The sequence below is a fragment of the Poecilia reticulata genome, linkage group LG17 (assembly GCF_000633615.1).
Source record: "Poecilia reticulata strain Guanapo linkage group LG17, Guppy_female_1.0+MT, whole genome shotgun sequence".
NCBI classification, from domain to species: domain Eukaryota; kingdom Metazoa; phylum Chordata; class Actinopteri; order Cyprinodontiformes; family Poeciliidae; genus Poecilia; species Poecilia reticulata.
Window position 1 is genome coordinate 10,758,687 of NC_024347.1, and position 17,780 is coordinate 10,776,466.

The 17,780-nt window shown below is 40.4% G+C and overlaps 1 protein-coding gene across 1 annotated transcript in view; it reads left to right on the forward strand.

Annotated features, from left to right (window-relative positions):
• The window catches only part of LOC103479282 (receptor-type tyrosine-protein phosphatase S-like), a 28,438-nt gene extending 11,095 nt beyond the window's left edge, over positions 1-17,343 (forward strand). Inside the window, exons 4-5 of the mRNA XM_017309865.1 lie at positions 7,843-8,031; positions 17,267-17,343. Coding sequence (XP_017165354.1) covers positions 7,843-8,031; positions 17,267-17,343 — 266 coding nt within the window. The remainder of the gene's footprint in view (positions 1-7,842; positions 8,032-17,266) is intronic.
• Positions 17,344-17,780: the final 437 nt, after the last annotated feature.

Consider the following 17,780-nt stretch of genomic DNA (forward strand, 5'->3'; position numbering starts at 1 on the left):
AAAAAATCATCTGCTGAAATATGTTTACAATTTATAAGATTGCTGTGCATATTTGCAGTTGTGTAATGCAATCGTGATTTCTGCATCAACCGGGTAATCAGTGGGGTCAGACCCRTTTCTTCCTCTGAAATTATAAATCCATTTTGATTATTTTAAAATGCTAAAGATTTAATATAAAAAGCGAAAAATGACATTTTACTTGCCGCCTYGGGAAGTTCTTCCTCACAGCCGGGGTGTGATTATTGGTTTTATGTCTGATCATTTGATAGTACCTGATGCCCTTGCAGTCAGCACTATACTTTAAAATAGATCATGCCATCAAAAAGTGCTGCTAAGTGCAGAAAATGTGCAAAAAATGTTGCTTGGGTCAGACTTTAAATGAAATGATTCATTGTGGAAAAGGCTCACTAACCACCGAGTTAGGAAGAAGGCTCTCCATTACTGCTCGAAACGCCTTCCACTCTTCGTCTTTTCATCTTCTGATGCATTTCATCTCGTCGTTTTTATGTCTGTTGACAGAGACCAACAGCAGAGCCGTGCAGTGGAGCAGGTCTGCTGTTGGTCACAGGATGCTTGCTGCTGCTCCTTTACAGTAGGTTACCTAATGGAGAGAGATGTGAGATGCTAGGTGATGGTGTTTTTTTTKKGGKKTTTTTTCAGTGCCATCTCCATCATCTGCTTTTTCTTTGGCCCGCAGCAATATCCCTTCCTAATTTCTCCCCTTTTGTTTTATTCATCCTTTCATCTTCTCCAGACCGTTACTGTCTCTCAGGTTTTTTTTATTTTTAAACTCCTCCTGTTGCATTTTTCAAGCCCCCCAGGTCCCCTCGCTGCCACCCTAACTGCTCTTTTCAATGGACGCTGCACTTGTGTCGTTCTGCCTTCGCGAGACAGAAATATCCGCAGCTCTGCATGTTTGAAAACCTCCGGTGGGCGAGAGATTCTCGTTACTGCGGCTCTTCGTGCACGTGCACGCGTGGACGGCCTTTGCGGGTGTGCGCGTGCGTCCACAGGACTTCGTACTTCACGTCTGTGTGTGAGTGTGCACATTTCTACCYGGTTTGGCGAAGAGTAATCCTGATTATGCTCACCTCCCAGTRTCCCATTTTAGGGGAACGGGAGGTGAGGAAAGAGGGAGAGAGTGAGAGAAAGGGAACAGGGAGRAGAGATGTTCTGTCACCTCCCTCTCTATGAACAGCAGAGTCACATCAGTAACTCTCCCCCCCCTCCACACCCTCCATCCCACCTCCCCTCAGGCCCCAGGCGTCAGCTGCATTGGCAGGCCGGCGGCTCAAACAGCATTTGAGTCTGAAAACAACAGAGAGTATCAACTCAGCTTGCAAGAGGATTAAGCTTCTTGAGAGGAGAGCTGTCTCTTTCATCACATTCCCCCATCTTTACTCTTTTTCTTTTCTTCTKTTTTCTCTCTCTCTCTTTCTCTCTTTCCTTCTTTCTTCCCTCCACCCCGCCATTCTTTTCTGCTTTGTGTTCGCCGTAAGTCCCCGTTGTACGCGTTTGTTCCTCGCTCTCGTAAAGCGGGAGGCCGGGACAGGCCCCGGCGTTTTTCGCATGTGACAGATCCATGAAGTCCAGAATCTGCATTGTGTTGTGATCCATTATCATAAAGGTTTATTAGCATTTATAGTGCTCCCCCTCAGTCCTCGTTCAGCCTTTGGGAGTCAGTGCATTACTGTCTCTGAAGACTGCTGAGTGCTGGCACATTAATCCTGAATCAGGCAGCCTGAGATCAGCTTTTATGCACATTTCCCTCTGAAATAACCTGAAATATGAATAGCCAACCTGTTTCTGAGCAGAGTAAGTATGCGTGCATGTATGCGTGTGTGCGTGGCAGAAGGAGGGTGGGATTACAAAGCGACACAGAGAAATAAAATCTGGATTCCTGTTTGTTTGTTTGCATCATATGCATTATGTGTTTGACTCACTGGGTGCGCGCGCGCTCTCGACTGTGTGCTGCCACAGCACAACTACCGTATGTGTAAATGAGCACACGGACACACAAATTGCATATTTGCCCAGATCCGGCTGGCTCCACTGACTGGTTTTGGGCACCAGGCCTGATTGCCCTTCTGCAAACATAACCAGGCCAAAATGTACACTCTCAACCTCTCCATGCACACAAACACACACACAAAACGCAAAGCTCCAGGGAACAAAGCTGCTCAGAGCTTGCCAGTGCTCCCCGAAAGCTCTGTTGACACTCGCACTGTGTTTTTGTGTACACATGGGCGCATTTTTCCGTTGGCCATCTTTATCAATTTAACCAGGAGGCAGAAAATAAGCTTGACTTTTGTGCCGCGGTGTTTGCGTTTGATAAATGATTCATTTGGCGAATAGTGTGATCAAGGCCATGCCCGCAGTATCTATTTCAAGCGGTCGCTGACTCATCCAGGAACCTGACAGAGTACCTGTAACTCCCGATTCGCGTCTCCAGTGAACTGTGCTTAAGAGTTCAGTATACGACTCTCTGTCTGCTGCTTTATGCGCATCAACAGCACAGAGTCCGCTGTTGGCTTCAGTCTGCCCTTTTTGTCTGTTGTTCTGTTGAAGTCATTAGCAGTCCGCCTGTTCTGCCACACTTTGCCCTTTGCTTCTGAGACCTGACTTCTTTAACACAATGGTTTATATATCACAAGGAATTTATTATTAAGATTATATCCCCTTGTCTCTGTTTTACCAGCTTTAAAGCAGGCCACATCACTGAAGCCCTTCTTGAGCAATTTCTAAGAACGATAAAAAAAAAACAAAAAAACAGAGAGGAGTTTCAAGTGCTRTGTCATGCTTAAATATATTGTCCGTGTGTCTCTTGGAGCAGCGTATCTTTGATTTATTTTCTTCCTTTTAAGCCTCTTTCTCTAAGTGGTATATAAAAAAATTGCATATTAGCAAAATCTGACACATTTACAGAGTCTATGATTTTCCTGATGCTGCCAACACCTTTCCTATTTTCCTTACACTTTACAATTATGAACTACTTTGTGCCTGTACAAATATTATTTGAAGTTTTTCATCGAAATGTAAGAAAAAAAAAATACCAAGGGGTATAAATACTTTTACAAAGCCATTTTTCATTTTTTTTWAAAGGCTGAGCTCCACCACAGTACATAAACAGCAGTGCTACAACAGATATAATGGATTTGCGACCACCTGGCTATGTTGTGACTCCACATCTGGTCAAAACAGATATGGACACTTTGCCCTTTGCAAAGTGTCCATATCTTCTTTCAGATTATTCTTGGGGGTGGAAAGCATGTGAGGTCTTGTGTTGCACATTGGCGCTTTCAGATTATAATTTTTTTTTATTGATATAAAATAATTAAAACTACACAGTTTTGTTTTTGTTTTGCATTGTAAATATAAATCAGAAATTCATCTGTGTTTTTTCTCCACATGTTTACAAATTCGTTATGACTGGAGCACAGAAAGTTAAAGTCAACTCGTTTTTCCTTGTGTGTTTTAATTTTTCTTACCTGTGTTAATGAAATAATTGCAAAAATGTGAACGACAGTTGGCAAAGTTAATATCTTCTCAGAATATCGACGATCAATCTCTTTCAAACAGTTCATAGTCAAAATTAAAAAAGAGGATCGTCTCTGAAAACGGATTTCAACTTGGGCTTTGTGAAACAACACATGTAAACCATAAAAAATCACTCTTTGTATGTTATTTACAATGTTTTGGTTGTTGGYATTTTGAGAAAAAGTCTAGGTATTTTTGTGAAATGTTAGCATAATAACATGAATAGTAATTATTTTTACATCAATTATGACCAATCGTAATAACAAGTAAGTAAGCAGATATGCATTTAACACAGTACCCCTCCCTATTTGCTATTTTTTTAAATTCTTTCATGAATATAAACATGTACCTCTCTTTCTTAATTTGAGGCAATCTAATTTCTCAGCTTGTTTTCCAAAGCAAGGCAATAGTCAGACTAATTTTTTTAAATTCTTTTAAAATAATTGATTTTTCAAAACAATTATTTTAAAATGGTAATTATTCTATAAAGTTGTTATATTTTCATTTCAAATTTGACCACAATCTGTCTTGGAATATCAATTCTCAGCTAAAAGTTTAAAGTAATGACCTTATTCATTAAATTATTTTTTAAGCTTTCCTTTCAAAGTTAATTTCCAATTAATCTTCACAACACCTCCCAATAAAAAAAAGTGTTTTTATTGCAATGATTTGAATAGATTGTTTGTCAAAGTAATTATTGACTTCAGAGATCTTGCCTTCTTCTGTTTTGTTTCTCCTAAATTAAAAGCATGCCATCATATGTGTCTGTTTGCCCGTTTCTTAAACTTGTGTGTAATTATTCAGTCCCCGGTCCGCCCACGCTGCCATCTTCTGCAGCATTTATAAAGACCTGTCTGGAATACCGAGCCAGACCCCCTACAGATAGACACGCACACACATATGTGCTCGTGCTCCAAACCCAGTGCAGTGGTGCGCTCTAATTAACAGCCAGGGAGTCTATGTAGTAGTAGCTGGCGGTGTGATGAAAAGACCATCTGAACTCTCGTTGGGTATGGTGGGATGGAGGGGGAAGTGAGGGAGGGGGGACAGAGAGGAACAGATGTAGGCCCAGCACAGTCCTCGCCTCAGGGGATGTAGCCTCCTGACCTGTCCCATCGATCCCTATCGTCTCCTTCCTCTCTCTGCCTCTTCAATAGGCAAAAATCACTGACCAGGTGCATCATTAGTATTGATCAGTAGGGGATGGCTCAGATTTTTGGTGGTTTCTGTTATCTGAAGTYAGAGGGTTGGTATGCAGATACCCTCACCAGTCGGACTCTGCTCCGGTTTACTTTGTGTGGCATCTCTCCCCAACTTCCTCCTCAGAATGACGTGTCTATCTGACAGTGTCTCTCTCTCTCCAACGCTGCCGGCTGTAGAAAAGGAAGGAGAGAGGGCTATAGATCGCATCTCCACTCAGCCTCTCATCCCCACCTCAGAGCTTACGTGAACAGATGGTGTGTGTCTGTCATGCAGTTAGGTAGCAGGGAGCCCGGAGGAGGAGAGGAGCGAAGGAAAACACGCAGACAGTTGATGTGGTYATGGTCCACACCGTGGTCTGTGCGCGGCGGCAGGTTTGCAGTGGCGCCTGGCTTTAGGGAGTCATACCTGATGGCTCCCCATAAGCTCGGCTTCTTAGCTAAACAAATACCATCGCTTCAGCRGGGCGAAATAATGATACATCCAGGTATGGAGGAGGTGTTGGTGTGTATGGTAATGAAAGAGAGAGAAAGAGAATGTGTGTGGTTTAAAAAGGGCAAATAGAGCAGAGGAAACAGGTGGGCTGATGGATGCCTGAATTCGTGTCTGGCCATCTGGACCGCTGTCACCGAGATCCTTAATCCCCATTCAGCAGAGAAAGTGCATGCGAGTGCGCCCGGTCCACGCTTGTGATGGGAAGCAACTGCTATCCTGAACGCACGCCTTCGCTTTCATGCATATGCGGGGACGTGTCGCGCGGCATTATTCCRAAACGTGGCTGAAGAGTCTGCGGTGGTGTTAATGTGGCGCGCGGCTATAGGAGCAGATTCGCACATGCACACCTTCCCGCTGCTCCCCAGCGTAATCAGACAGATCCAGACGCATGCGAACACATCCCAGAACGGCCTCTCTAATCGTTGGTACATTTTAACAATTACYGCTAACAAGTCCTTATTACCCCYAGTGCCCTGCCCCTCCTCTTGATCCCAGCTTCTAATTGCTGCTGCTGTTTCTGAACGGCTCTCTGCATAGTTATTAGACAGGAATCAGTTCAGGACGCCGACACAGAGCCGCACCTCTTAAAACTCTGAGCTACTGCCAGTCAATCAAACACCTGGCTCTGGCTTTCTGACTTTGTAACACACGGCATTCACGTAAAGTGCCGTGGAAAAGCGTTTGCCCACGCAGTTTTCTTCCGTTGCTTTTTTCATACCTRAATGTTTCAGGTCTTCGAGCTAATTTTAATTTGAAAATTCAATAAAAATGAGTTTATTTATTCGTGAAAACGAAAAATGCCTTCTGCAAAAATAGAATTACGCCTAAGAAACACACCATGCCCTGGCGACACCAGCCAGTTTAGAAWGTGTCACAACACCATTTCTAAGGCTTTAGGGTTCCACACATTTTTCCACAAAAGAAGAAAACATGGAACACTGGTGAACCTTCCCAAGAGTGACCAGACTCCCAGGTGTATGTTGATAATTTATCCATCAGATCACAGAAAAACCCAGAACAGGATCTAAAGCGTTGAACTCACTTCCCTCAATTAATGTTGGTGTTCATAACTGAATAACAGGAAAAGACTGGGAATAAAGGGCATCAATGGGAGAGCTTAGAGGCAATTTTTATTGCTGAGTTTCTGACCTTAAGCCCAATTGTATTTAATGTTATGCAGTAGRACAATGAATTTGAAGTAGCCTTGTCAAATTCAGCATTTTAGTCTGATTTAGATGCTGAGGCATGACCTAAAGCAGGTCATTCATGAATAAAAAAATGTGATCAAATTAAAACAATTCTGCAAAGAARGGGCCGAACCTTCTTCTCAACGACATCAGAAGACTTATTGCCACTTATCATAAATGGTTAGTAAGTTATTGGTATTATAGGGCAGTTACTTTCTCATAGCAGCAGGTGAAATCGGGATTCAAAATTTGTGGTTTTTACATCCTGAAGTCGTGGTTTGATTTTCAAATGAGGTTGAGCTGAAACGATAGTGTGAGCAAAAAAAAAAAAAACAAAACAGAAGAAATCAGAAAGGGGGCAAATACTTTTTCACAGCACTGTGTGTGTGCGTGTGTGTGTGGGTGTGTGCATGTGGGGGTGTGCGTGCGTGTGTGTGTGTGCCTGTGTGTGTGCGTGTGTGGATTGTGTCAGCAGTGAAGTAATTCCTGCTGACTGGGCGGTATGTTTATATTCTTCTTGAAACAGCTTGTCAGACACATCTGACATTCTGGCTGTTTTCTTCCCGCCTGCTGTATCACCTAATGATTGGTTTGTTGCGAGTATTAGCCTGGGGCTTTTTGTCCTGAAGGCTGTACTGGTTCTCCGGTCTGCACCAGTATCTCCACATGCTCCACATATATGGTTTTGCTGATGTTTCAGGGAGGAACGGCGTCTCTCACACCAGCATTTAGGTGAGCRYGACCAGTTTTGAGCGCTAATGAAGGGGAGGAAGACCTGGAGTTAAAGCTCCGCTGCCACAAATATGGGTGTAAACATGTAGTAAAGATGTGCAAAAAGCCTTAAAATACATGTTATATTTTACCACAGTTACATAAAAGTTGTGCTAAAAAAATTGCTACAGCTCTCCGACACCGTACTTTACCTCCCTCACCATCCTCTTCACAATGTGTGGTAGCAAAGGTAACTTTGGGTTCTTGTTTAGGTGCTATTTTATTTTAGCCATTTTTGGACTAATGAAGCTTAAGACACATCTGCTGTTCTTGAATGGTATGTTTTCCAACGTTTATCATTTCGAGTCGTGGCCAAGACAAATGCAACATTCATTCTCCAGGGAAACAGAATGTCATGGAATACGAAAATAAGTGATACTTTGGTAAAAAAATAAATAAATAAAAATATCTATCGAGTTTTTTGCCCAATCTTGAATAAATACAATCCTATTAAAGGTTACATTTTCAAAATAATTCCACTACTCTGAAAGTCCCACGTTTGGTAAATGTGCGTGGATAATTCTGACTAAACATGGTAGAGGAAAAATGCCCCAAACTTTTCAACTTGCAAACTAAAAGCATCACCTGAAAAAGCAGCACATTTCCGTACRCATTCATACTGACGCATGCTCTTGATTTCTGTCCATTCCAGAGGACGTGCTACCGTCTGGCTTCCCGAGCATAGACATGGGCCCCCAGCTGAAGGTGGTGGAGCGGACAAAGACAGCCACCATGCTCTGTGCTGCCAGCGGCACCCCTGACCCAGATATCTCCTGGTTCAAAGACTTCCTCCCCGTCGACCCCAGCCTCAGCCAGGGTCGCATCAAAAAGCTTCGATCAGGTGAGAGAGAGAGAGAGAGAGAGAGAGAGCGGTGAACAAACAGAGCATCTAAAGCCCCCCTGCTCTGTGATAGAGCAAATCCCTGTTGCTCTAAATTTGGTGATTATCAGGTTTTAATTATGATTGGGGGATTACATGCTGCTCTCTGTGTTTATCTATATCCTTTGGGGGGTTTAAAACCTTTTTAAAGCCAATTTCATTAAAAGGCTGATTGTGGCATCCTTAAGGCCAGGGAAAAAAAAAAGGTTTTTATTAACATTTGGGAGAAAACAAAAAGTGAAAAAAAGTGTCATGGAGGAGATAATTTTTTTTTAATTCATAATTAAATGAAAATCTAACCAGAAAGGAGTGAAAATAAAAGAACACTAATCTAAAACTTTTTAAAAATCGAATGAATCAATGCTTGAGTTGCATTAATTGGGTTCCTAGTCTTGGAAGAGGACTGTCAGGTTGCTCCACCAGAGATCTTTTTCTTTTCTGCTGCTCGCGAGATTCGAATCCACAAGGCTGAGCTGACACGTCCTGGAACGAATGGGGAGAAATCRCATCCTGTTCTTTAAGACAGTTTATTCAGCTTTGTTTATGCTATTCTGTATAGATGATACAGTGTCTCCCRGAGTAAGCCGACATGTTATTCACAGCCATTTTCACTCAGCCGTCCTYAGGGGGGGAATGAAAGCGATGGCGAGGCGAAACCATTTTGTTGTCGCTTCATCCATATTCTCTCCATCCCTTACATCCTGCCAGTTTTGATATCTCCCTCCTCTCAGACAAAATGTTTCACTGATCACTTTCAGTCCTTGTCAGCCGTACGACCRACTCGCAGCCACGACGGCTGAAAGAATTTGTCGGTCTTAAGCTCTGAGCCCAAAGCTGCAAGTCATCGACATAAAGTTACCATCATCAACAAAGCCAACGCGTTCACTGTCCWGAAAGCTGCCCACACTGCATGTAGCCAACAGAAAGTACATTAGATGCTACTTTTGTGATTTTTTTTTTTTCCTTTTAGTTTTAGTTTTTAAATCCTTATCCCAGCTATTATGGGGAGTGGGCTGATTGTATTTGCCTGCTTTAAGAAATACTTTTACTTCTTGATATGAGATGCTTTTTTTATTTTATAATACATAAAAAAGTGCCAACATTGATGGACAATGGTGAGGCTTCACACTGTTTTCCCAAGGTTAGTATTTTTGTTTGGATTATTGATGTTTTTTTTGTTTTGTTTTTATCAGCTGGGTTCAAATGCTTAAATCAACTCCTATGATTTTCAGCGTGTCAGTAACATATGCGTTCATGGTTTAATAGTTTGCCGAACACGTTAACAAGCATYCTTGTGTTAATTAAAAAGTTAATTTTACATAAAACTGCCCCTTTAACTACAGTTATTAWGGTCAGGTTTATTTCGGTCAGATCCCTTTTGAGAAAACCCTGATGTGCATCAAAATATACGGCGCTGATTTCWTTTCAATTATTACATTAAGACACATTTTAAGTCACTAGAGCAAGACAACACCGTTTACTAATCATTTTACCCAGTGTATAGAGGAGATCGTGAAAATAAAGCACTCCCGACAATACAAAAGACAACGTCCTCTGCAGCTACCATAGATGACTGGACATGCTAAAGTTTGTGGACAAATGTCTCTCCAAACGAGAAACATCAACAGCCTTTCGATTTTAATTTTGATTTCAAATGACATTCAGCTGCTCTAATGAAGCACTCAGCCTCTTTCCCCCCCACAGGATTTATGTGACGCAGATTTCACTGCTTCCCTGTAGCTCAACGTGCAATTTTACGCAATTTTTCTCTCSRTTCGGAGTCGGCTGTACAGCTCGCAATGCTTCGCCGTGTGAAGAGTCCCCGTGTTTGACTGAGCTGCTGTTTGCACATAAAGTAGCAGAAAAACCCATTTTTGCCCCTAGACCTAATCTTAAGTGTAATTTCCTCCCAATAGTCCACTGATGTGTAGAAAAATGGGTACTTGCCATGGTGAAATATACTGTGGAGAACCTACAAGTGTAATTACCTTGTGGGGGGAAGAAAAAAGAAAAAGAGAGAGAGAGACTGCACTGTGACTGTGGGTGGAATGCAGTGAGAACAGAACCTGAGTGCTGCACGAATCCAACAGGAAAAAAAAACCTGACACAAAACACCTCTATGTTTTAAACATAAGTACGTGTTTTAGTACTGTAGTATCYACTTTAGAAATGTTTAGCCATCGAGTCTTAACCTAATAATGCTTTTTAAACATCGTTTTTTGTTTGTTTGTTTTTTTCCAGACCTTGTATTATAGATTTTGTAATAATTTATCTTTAGATGCTTCTGCCAGTCTGCTCTGAAGTGTCACACAGACTGAGCAGTGATTCAGCGGTACACTGTATTGGGCCATATTTCACATCGGTGAAACAGCAGCAAGACAAATGGCACGGCGAGATTCATCGCCGCCTTTAATGGGATTTAAAATCACCAATAGGCCTCGCAAACTCAAAGAGCAGAATGTGCTGCATAATGAACCAAACAGAGCACTGAAATGACTTTAAGGAAATCAATTACACATGAGGTAGGCAGAAAATAGCTCCGAAAATGTGTTATGGGCGAAACACTTCTTTTAGATGAGATGTTTAACGGTGGTCCCGGCTGAGCAATGCGTCTGATTCGGTGGGCAGCTGCCAGATCGTCCTGGACCGGAGCCAGGGGCCTGCGCTGGGCCACAACCACTGCTTTCTTCTCTGTCCCCCCCCTGCTTTTTCTACTCTCTGTTGGGTCTTGGAAATGCTTTTTTTATGCCACATATGGGTCAAGATGAAAAACGATGCAGCGAGAGACTCACGACAGAGGGCTCTCCTTCCTCTCACAGCCCTTAAGTATCCATCATCGGCGGGGGTCTTTCTCATGCAGGTAGCTGTCCACCGCCATCAGCACTGTGTTTACACATCTGATACCTGCTGCACATGCACTTCCTTCCTTCCTGGGGGGCTGTAACATATGGCGCAGTGCATTGCTGAACTTTTCCTGACATCTTTATACCTCAACCAGGCATGGGTTTATTTTTCCAGGCCATCTGCTGCTTTCGGTTTAGACGTGCTTGAGGAGAACCGTGACAAGCTATCAGTCTGTCACTGGCATTTGGGAACAAGAACTGGAGTTTTCCAAAGCACTTAGCAGCCTTCTAAGACCTATTCTCACAGATGGCACGCAATATGGACCCAAAGGTTTGATTACTGGAAAATGGACGGCCTTGTCCTTGCTGAAAACTGGGGTCTGATCAAGGGTTACAGTAATAACACTGGTAACAGTTTAAGTCACGCTATGTCGAATAACATTGTTTCTTTCTTCGCCTAATCCCGTGTCCATGGGGGGTACTTTTCCTGGCAGTTTGTTGGCGTCGAATCACAACAACAGATTTCAAAGGATTAAAGTGGAAAATAAACACACTGGCTCCCAAAACTCAGTATTTAGGAAAATAGAGGCTTTTACTGTCAGGAAATGGTGAATGTTTCTGCAGGACTAATTTGCTACAGATAAGACAACATAGAGGTGCGAGAAGAAACGTTGCTCATGCGTGACATAAGAAAACATATTAACAAAAAAGTCTGCACAGCGRTGCAGCCAAGTAAAATATCTTGCAAAAAGGTGTATAATACAAAAAGGAMATTCCTRCAGCAGTTAAAGATCCAGACAGGTATTTAACATTTGCAACCATAATTTGCTTCATTTTTGTTTTTTCAATGTTTCTATTTCATAGGACTAAAGATCTAATTAACAAGTGAGATTTGAGTAAAAGTGAATGCTTTTTTAATTTAATTTATTGTATATATATATATACAAAAAACTGATGAAAAAACCAAAGACAGCGTTATAGTGCCAAATCAACAATCACAGATTGTTATATTAGAAATGCTTTTTTTAATAACAAACTTTAAGTAGGAAAATAAATTTTCATTAAGCTCATGTTTCTGTATTATTTWAAAAAATGTTTTAATAAATGCTCTGCTTTCATTAGCTGAGTGGCAAATCATCGAATTAATTAACGTGATTATGTTTCACTTATGTTACTAAAACAAATGACTAATTTATTGAATATAACTGTATATATACAGTATATAACATCTCAAATTTAAACATACTGTAGATATACAACATATGACATCTAAATAAATTAATTAGCAATTTTGATGTTTATAATTTTTATTTATTTTATTTATTTTAAATGAGGTTTTCTGTTTTTTGCTGTCCCAGCCTTGGCTTAAATTAATTTCTCACCTTGCGGGAGGAATTAGCGTCCAGTCGATCTCTCTGACCTGGATGTTCTGGGAAAGCTATCAGGTTAGCAGTATCTGTTGTTATCTGATTAGCTGAGCTCTGGGCCCAGCAGACATAATACACCGTCCACAATTTCACAGCAGCTCAGTTTACTTCAGTAACGTCTCATTCCAGGTCTGTCAGCAGCTTCCAGACTCACTAACAAACTGCTCTCCCTCTTCTTCTCTGGTCATTTACTTTCCCCTCGTTCGCCCCTTTTTGTCCTGCTTTTTCCACACCGACTGTCATTAAAGCAGGTTTGTTTCCAGCTTCACGTCTACGGTGTTTGTTTATACGCTACTGACCTTTCTGGGTGTACATAAAAAAGTACCTGGTTTTGTTTTTTGCCTCATAATTCCACGTTTTGCATAAAATAAGACGCCAGTTGCCAATTTTAAATGGGTGCTGATGGCTAACAGTACGAGCAGCTTCCAGCTGTCGGACGGCGCCTTGTTTGCGGAGATTCACCTGTCCATTTGCACCTCTCCTCCAACTTGACATCCTCTTGCTTCTCATCTTGCCTCTGGTGCTTTCGGGAGAAAAGATTTGGTTTGTAGAGCGGTTAATTTATTCCTGTTTCTTTCCCAACTCTGCCTTGTACCACAGAGAAATGAGAGAAGGCAAACAGGGGGGGGGGGCATACGGGGGTGAGCACGAGCTGTTTTCCTTTCATGTAACTGCAGAAGACAGAAGCAGATGGATGACAGGCTCAGCTAGCACTGCCTGGGCTCCCTAAACACACTCGGATGGGAAAAGCACACACATATGTTTGAAATTAGAGAGACAAACTCAACTTTTGTTATTTTAATCTGACAAAACCTTGATGTTTATGATTTCTCATATGCCAGTCATTGCTAAGTAATGTATTTACATGAATGAAAATGGACCGATTTACAATCTGCCAGCTTTTGTAGGAACCTTCACCTGCTGATTCTAGTCAGTTTAAGAACTGCTATATAATATTTCGTAGGAAAGCATTTCAATATTTTTTTTCATTCTTCTTATCATTAGGTGTCATTAAACTATGTTTGAGTGTGAGAAAACTGTTGCTGTATATCTGTATTTTATTATTTTTACAACAAAGATGAATCCAGAATACTCTGACTGAAAACTAAATTAAAGGATAATAATAATAATAATAATAATAATAATAATAATAATAATAATTAATAATAAATTTTATTTCAAAGGCGCCTTTCTGGCACTCAAGGACACCGTACAAGAGTAAAAAATAGTGACAGAAACAAATAAAATATAACAATTAAAAAATAGATCGAAATAAATAAAACAAAACAATGTATCTATATAAAATCTATGTAAAATCAGGCAAACCAATTGTGTCATGTGGAAATAATAATAATAATAATAATACAATTTATTTACAATACATTTTATAGTGCTACAAAATGACAATAAAAGAATTAATCATTGTAAAAACAATATGAACAAGATGAAGCAGAGTGTCATGTTAACAGATTTAAGTCTTGATCTCTCTCGCTGTTTTGCAGCCTAAATAAAATGTAGCTATATGTCTCAACAAATAAGTTACTACCATTTGTCACCTGCTCAAAGCTGTTAAAAGACAAAAACGATTTCACTTTAAATAAGCTGCAGTTTAAAAAAGGATTGCACGACTTTGCGAATCTGTTTTTCAAAGATGAAGTTAGTCAGCCTMTGTGGTCATCAACCAATAAGATCAATCCCAGGTACGTTTGACATATTCAGACATCGATAGATTTCGATATGTTGGCTTTCCCTCGAGATGCACCTATTTGAGATCTGTGACTAATTTCTGATCTCAAGTTTCTCTAAAGCTTTGAAGTTCTGATATTCACTTTAACCAATTTCTCTTTAAAAACTACAGTTAACAGAAAAAAAATCCATTCCAGCATTTCATCCATTAGCAGTAACTAATCATTTTTAATAAAAGCTTTCAGCAGCTTCAAATTTTAAACCCCTTACTGATTCTGGAAATAGTCAGCTTTGAGTCTTCTTCATGTGGTAACAACTTCACCACTGAAGAGAGTTGTGGTTCGCACAGTCTGGCATTGTGCACTTAGGTATTGTGCTTTCACACATATGAAAAATTTCAGACATTTAGGATCTGGTTAGTGGTCAGGGTCGATCGGTAATCATCATATTCTGGTCTTTAGCTTGTTTCTTGGTACAAATATGATTTCTACCTTTTACCTTTTAACCACAATATCCGATTTGAAAGGCAACATTGCATTTTTTCTTTGTCTACTGGATGAAAAAGTTGCTTGGGTAGATTGCTGTAAGGGTTTTCTCATTATGGATGTCAGATCCCTTTTAGAGTGTTAATAAAACTTCCTGCTGGTTGGAGGATGTAAAGATATATTTCCCTTCTGAGGTGATTATCATCTGAGGTAGTTTTGTTACTCTTGACAGTTCCACTAAAGTAACACATTCAACGATCGACAAGCACAAATGACGCTTGACATTATTTACACCTCAACGAAGCGTCACTGAAACATTACAGAAATTACTTAACAATGTATGGAAATCTCCCTCACAGCAGATCCTGGTCAAAGTATGAATAGGACAGTGGGAGTGTGTATTTAAGGTCCCAATTGGTTTGTAAATGCAAATGAAAAAAACCAGCTAGCTTTTAACACCTTTGAAAGGTCTGAGGTGAAAATGTTTTGATTAAAGAGCATGCTTAATGCTGRAACAGTTCATTGATATAACGATGTGATTGAAGTCACTAATGCACACACGCTGCTATGAAACAGCCTTTTCTGACTGGATGAAAGAAGGTGTGCGTTAGGCGCCATTTACACGGAGCTGTTTTTCTGTGAAAGGATCCAGCTGCTCGTTCACATGTCACCAGTTATCAGAGTCTCTGGCGCCGGCACTTTGTGAAGCCAGGTCTCAGAGCGGAACTTTGCAGAAACATACTCTGTATGAAAGCGCTGCAACATTTGCTTGATGCCAGTAAAAACAAACAAACAAACAAACAAACAAACAAAAAATGGCGGATAGCATTGTGCTGCTTCTGCTACTTAATCTTGTCAGTGTACACAAATTCTGAGAAGGACATGCTAAAATCACAGCGCCACATTGTGACCTGGCATGAAGACTACGGCGGATTCAAGGTGTTTTGGCGATCTCTTCTAAACGGTGAAGCAGTGCCATTTGAACATGGAGCATTTTTTTTCCCCCAAACAACATCCGAAAATACCATCAGTTTCCAGACAGCAGTCGCGTGCAAACAAAGCCTCACGCCGCTTAGGTGTTGAATCACATCAAACCAATCTGACACTGTGGTAAACAGCTGCGGCAGAATAAGTGGATGCATCCTTCTCTCTGTTGAGAGCTTACTGCGAACAGCAGAAACCTCCTGCTTAATCCTGAGTAACTAACAGAACTGGCGCTTCTTACACTTTGTTTAGAATTGGAAATAATATCACATCGGACTGTATTTCACTTGCAGATTGGAATACAGTCTGATGTCTTGTTGCCTACTAATAAGTTTATTATTAAAACACCATAGTCCATGTTGATCAAAGTGATTCCAGTGCCACACTTAACTTGACATGCGCGGCTGTTGTTACATGTAATCTACCCTATTTTGTTGCAAAGCTGTCAGTTAATCAGATGCTAGCAAACACTTTTCACAGCAACTCTAGGAATAAAGCTATGTATTTGTATTTGTGAGTTATAGCTTCAATATTTTAGGAGAATWATTTTTTATTTTCACATTTTGAAGACCTTGTAGCGCTAGTGGCCTTTAYTCATTAGTAGGTTGACAGGATGAAGGGCAGAGWGAGGGGAAGCGATGGCTCATGGAGGACAATAGCCTCTGCATATATGCTGCACCCTCTCTTCCACTGAATCTGGGAGCACAGACAGAGAGAATTTTAGATTGGAAAAAAAAAAWTTTTAAAGAATGTTCTCATTTCTATTTAACGTCTGTTATCCAAGTAACAACACGAAACTGATAATTGGATAGAACAATTGTTTGTAAAAATGTTTTTTTTTTTTTTATAAATGGAAACCATTTCAGGGTCTTTTTTCACACGAAACAAATACTGGCAGCAGACTCTTTTTTTTTTTTACAAATATTCTTTTTGTTGTTATGGCATCTGGAGGCTACAATATGCAGCTAAAAGATCATTTTCAATGATAATATTAAACTTATTTTAAGTTCTTAGCTCTTAACAGAGGAAACAACAGCTACTTACCATTCAACTCTTCTCAAACCTGTCCTAAAAAGTAGCAACCAATTAGTAGCTGGATCACAGCGTCTAGTTCTGCAGTTCAAAAAGTGAAACAGTATTTCATCCAGCTGCCAAATTGGACATTATTTAGCAAAAGTTAGGTTAGCATGCCCTCTTGCACYTTATGTAATACACATTACACAGGAGTTTTKAAGGAGAAAACCTGCACATATAAAATATAACCTGYTTAATTTGGTTCTGCTTGACATAGGATGAGTGAGTTATTGACACCGGTTCATTTTAAGACAGATTTGATTGGMTGCRTTGGGAGATTCAGAAATGGAACAGGCTATTTTAGAGAAATCTGAAATTGAAATACAGTCCCTCCAGACGTATKAAAATGTTTATCGTATGTATAAATACAGATAACATACGTATACATAAAAAYGTAGGATTTCCCCCRATCCCAACATTTTACCTCATTYGTCAGGGGAATCAAACCTCCCTCTCCACCCCGTGTAGCACCRTTGTGCCAGTGAGRATATATTTCTCCCTAATTTGCGCACACAAACATCACGGCAACACTGATCACAGTTGAACGGGACCAAGTACGTTGTGCATGTGCGAGAGATTTAATATGACAGAAGTGCTGATGAACAGTTTCTCACTGAAGCTGTTTCAACTTTTAATGCACGAGGCGGCCCAGTCTGGTTTTTAATTCAAAGCGGATCATTTCCCACTGTGTTTTCAGGATCCAGTAGAGAAGGAGACACGCAGTCATACTGCGGAAACACAGCTCGAAAAGTCTTCTTTAAAGACGGAAAATGAGTTCAAACGTGGATGAAAAYGGAAAACTAAGAGTACAGTTAGCATACAAAGACCTCAGCGTTTTTAAGAATCATATTATCTTTTAGGTAATTGGGTCTCCTTGATGTGTTTCTGCTGTGCTGGATGTATRATTGCTCTGAAATATTGACCTCTTCTGGAGCAGTTTAAACTCTCTTACTTTATGTTATAAGAGAGGATATTTTTTTCCTTGTGGAAATAAAGYATTCTAGATACAACTTTTCTATTTTCGATTGCAGGGATTTGTGCTTGAACATTTTTCACAATAGAGCGAGATTTGTTGCGAAAACGAGTTTGTGCTTTTTATTCCAGCACTGCTTATATGTGAAAACCCCTGTGCATGCTGTCACTGTATCTGCCTTTACATCTTTACAAGCCAGAAGCCTTTTATCACTCTCAGACAATCTGATATATATATA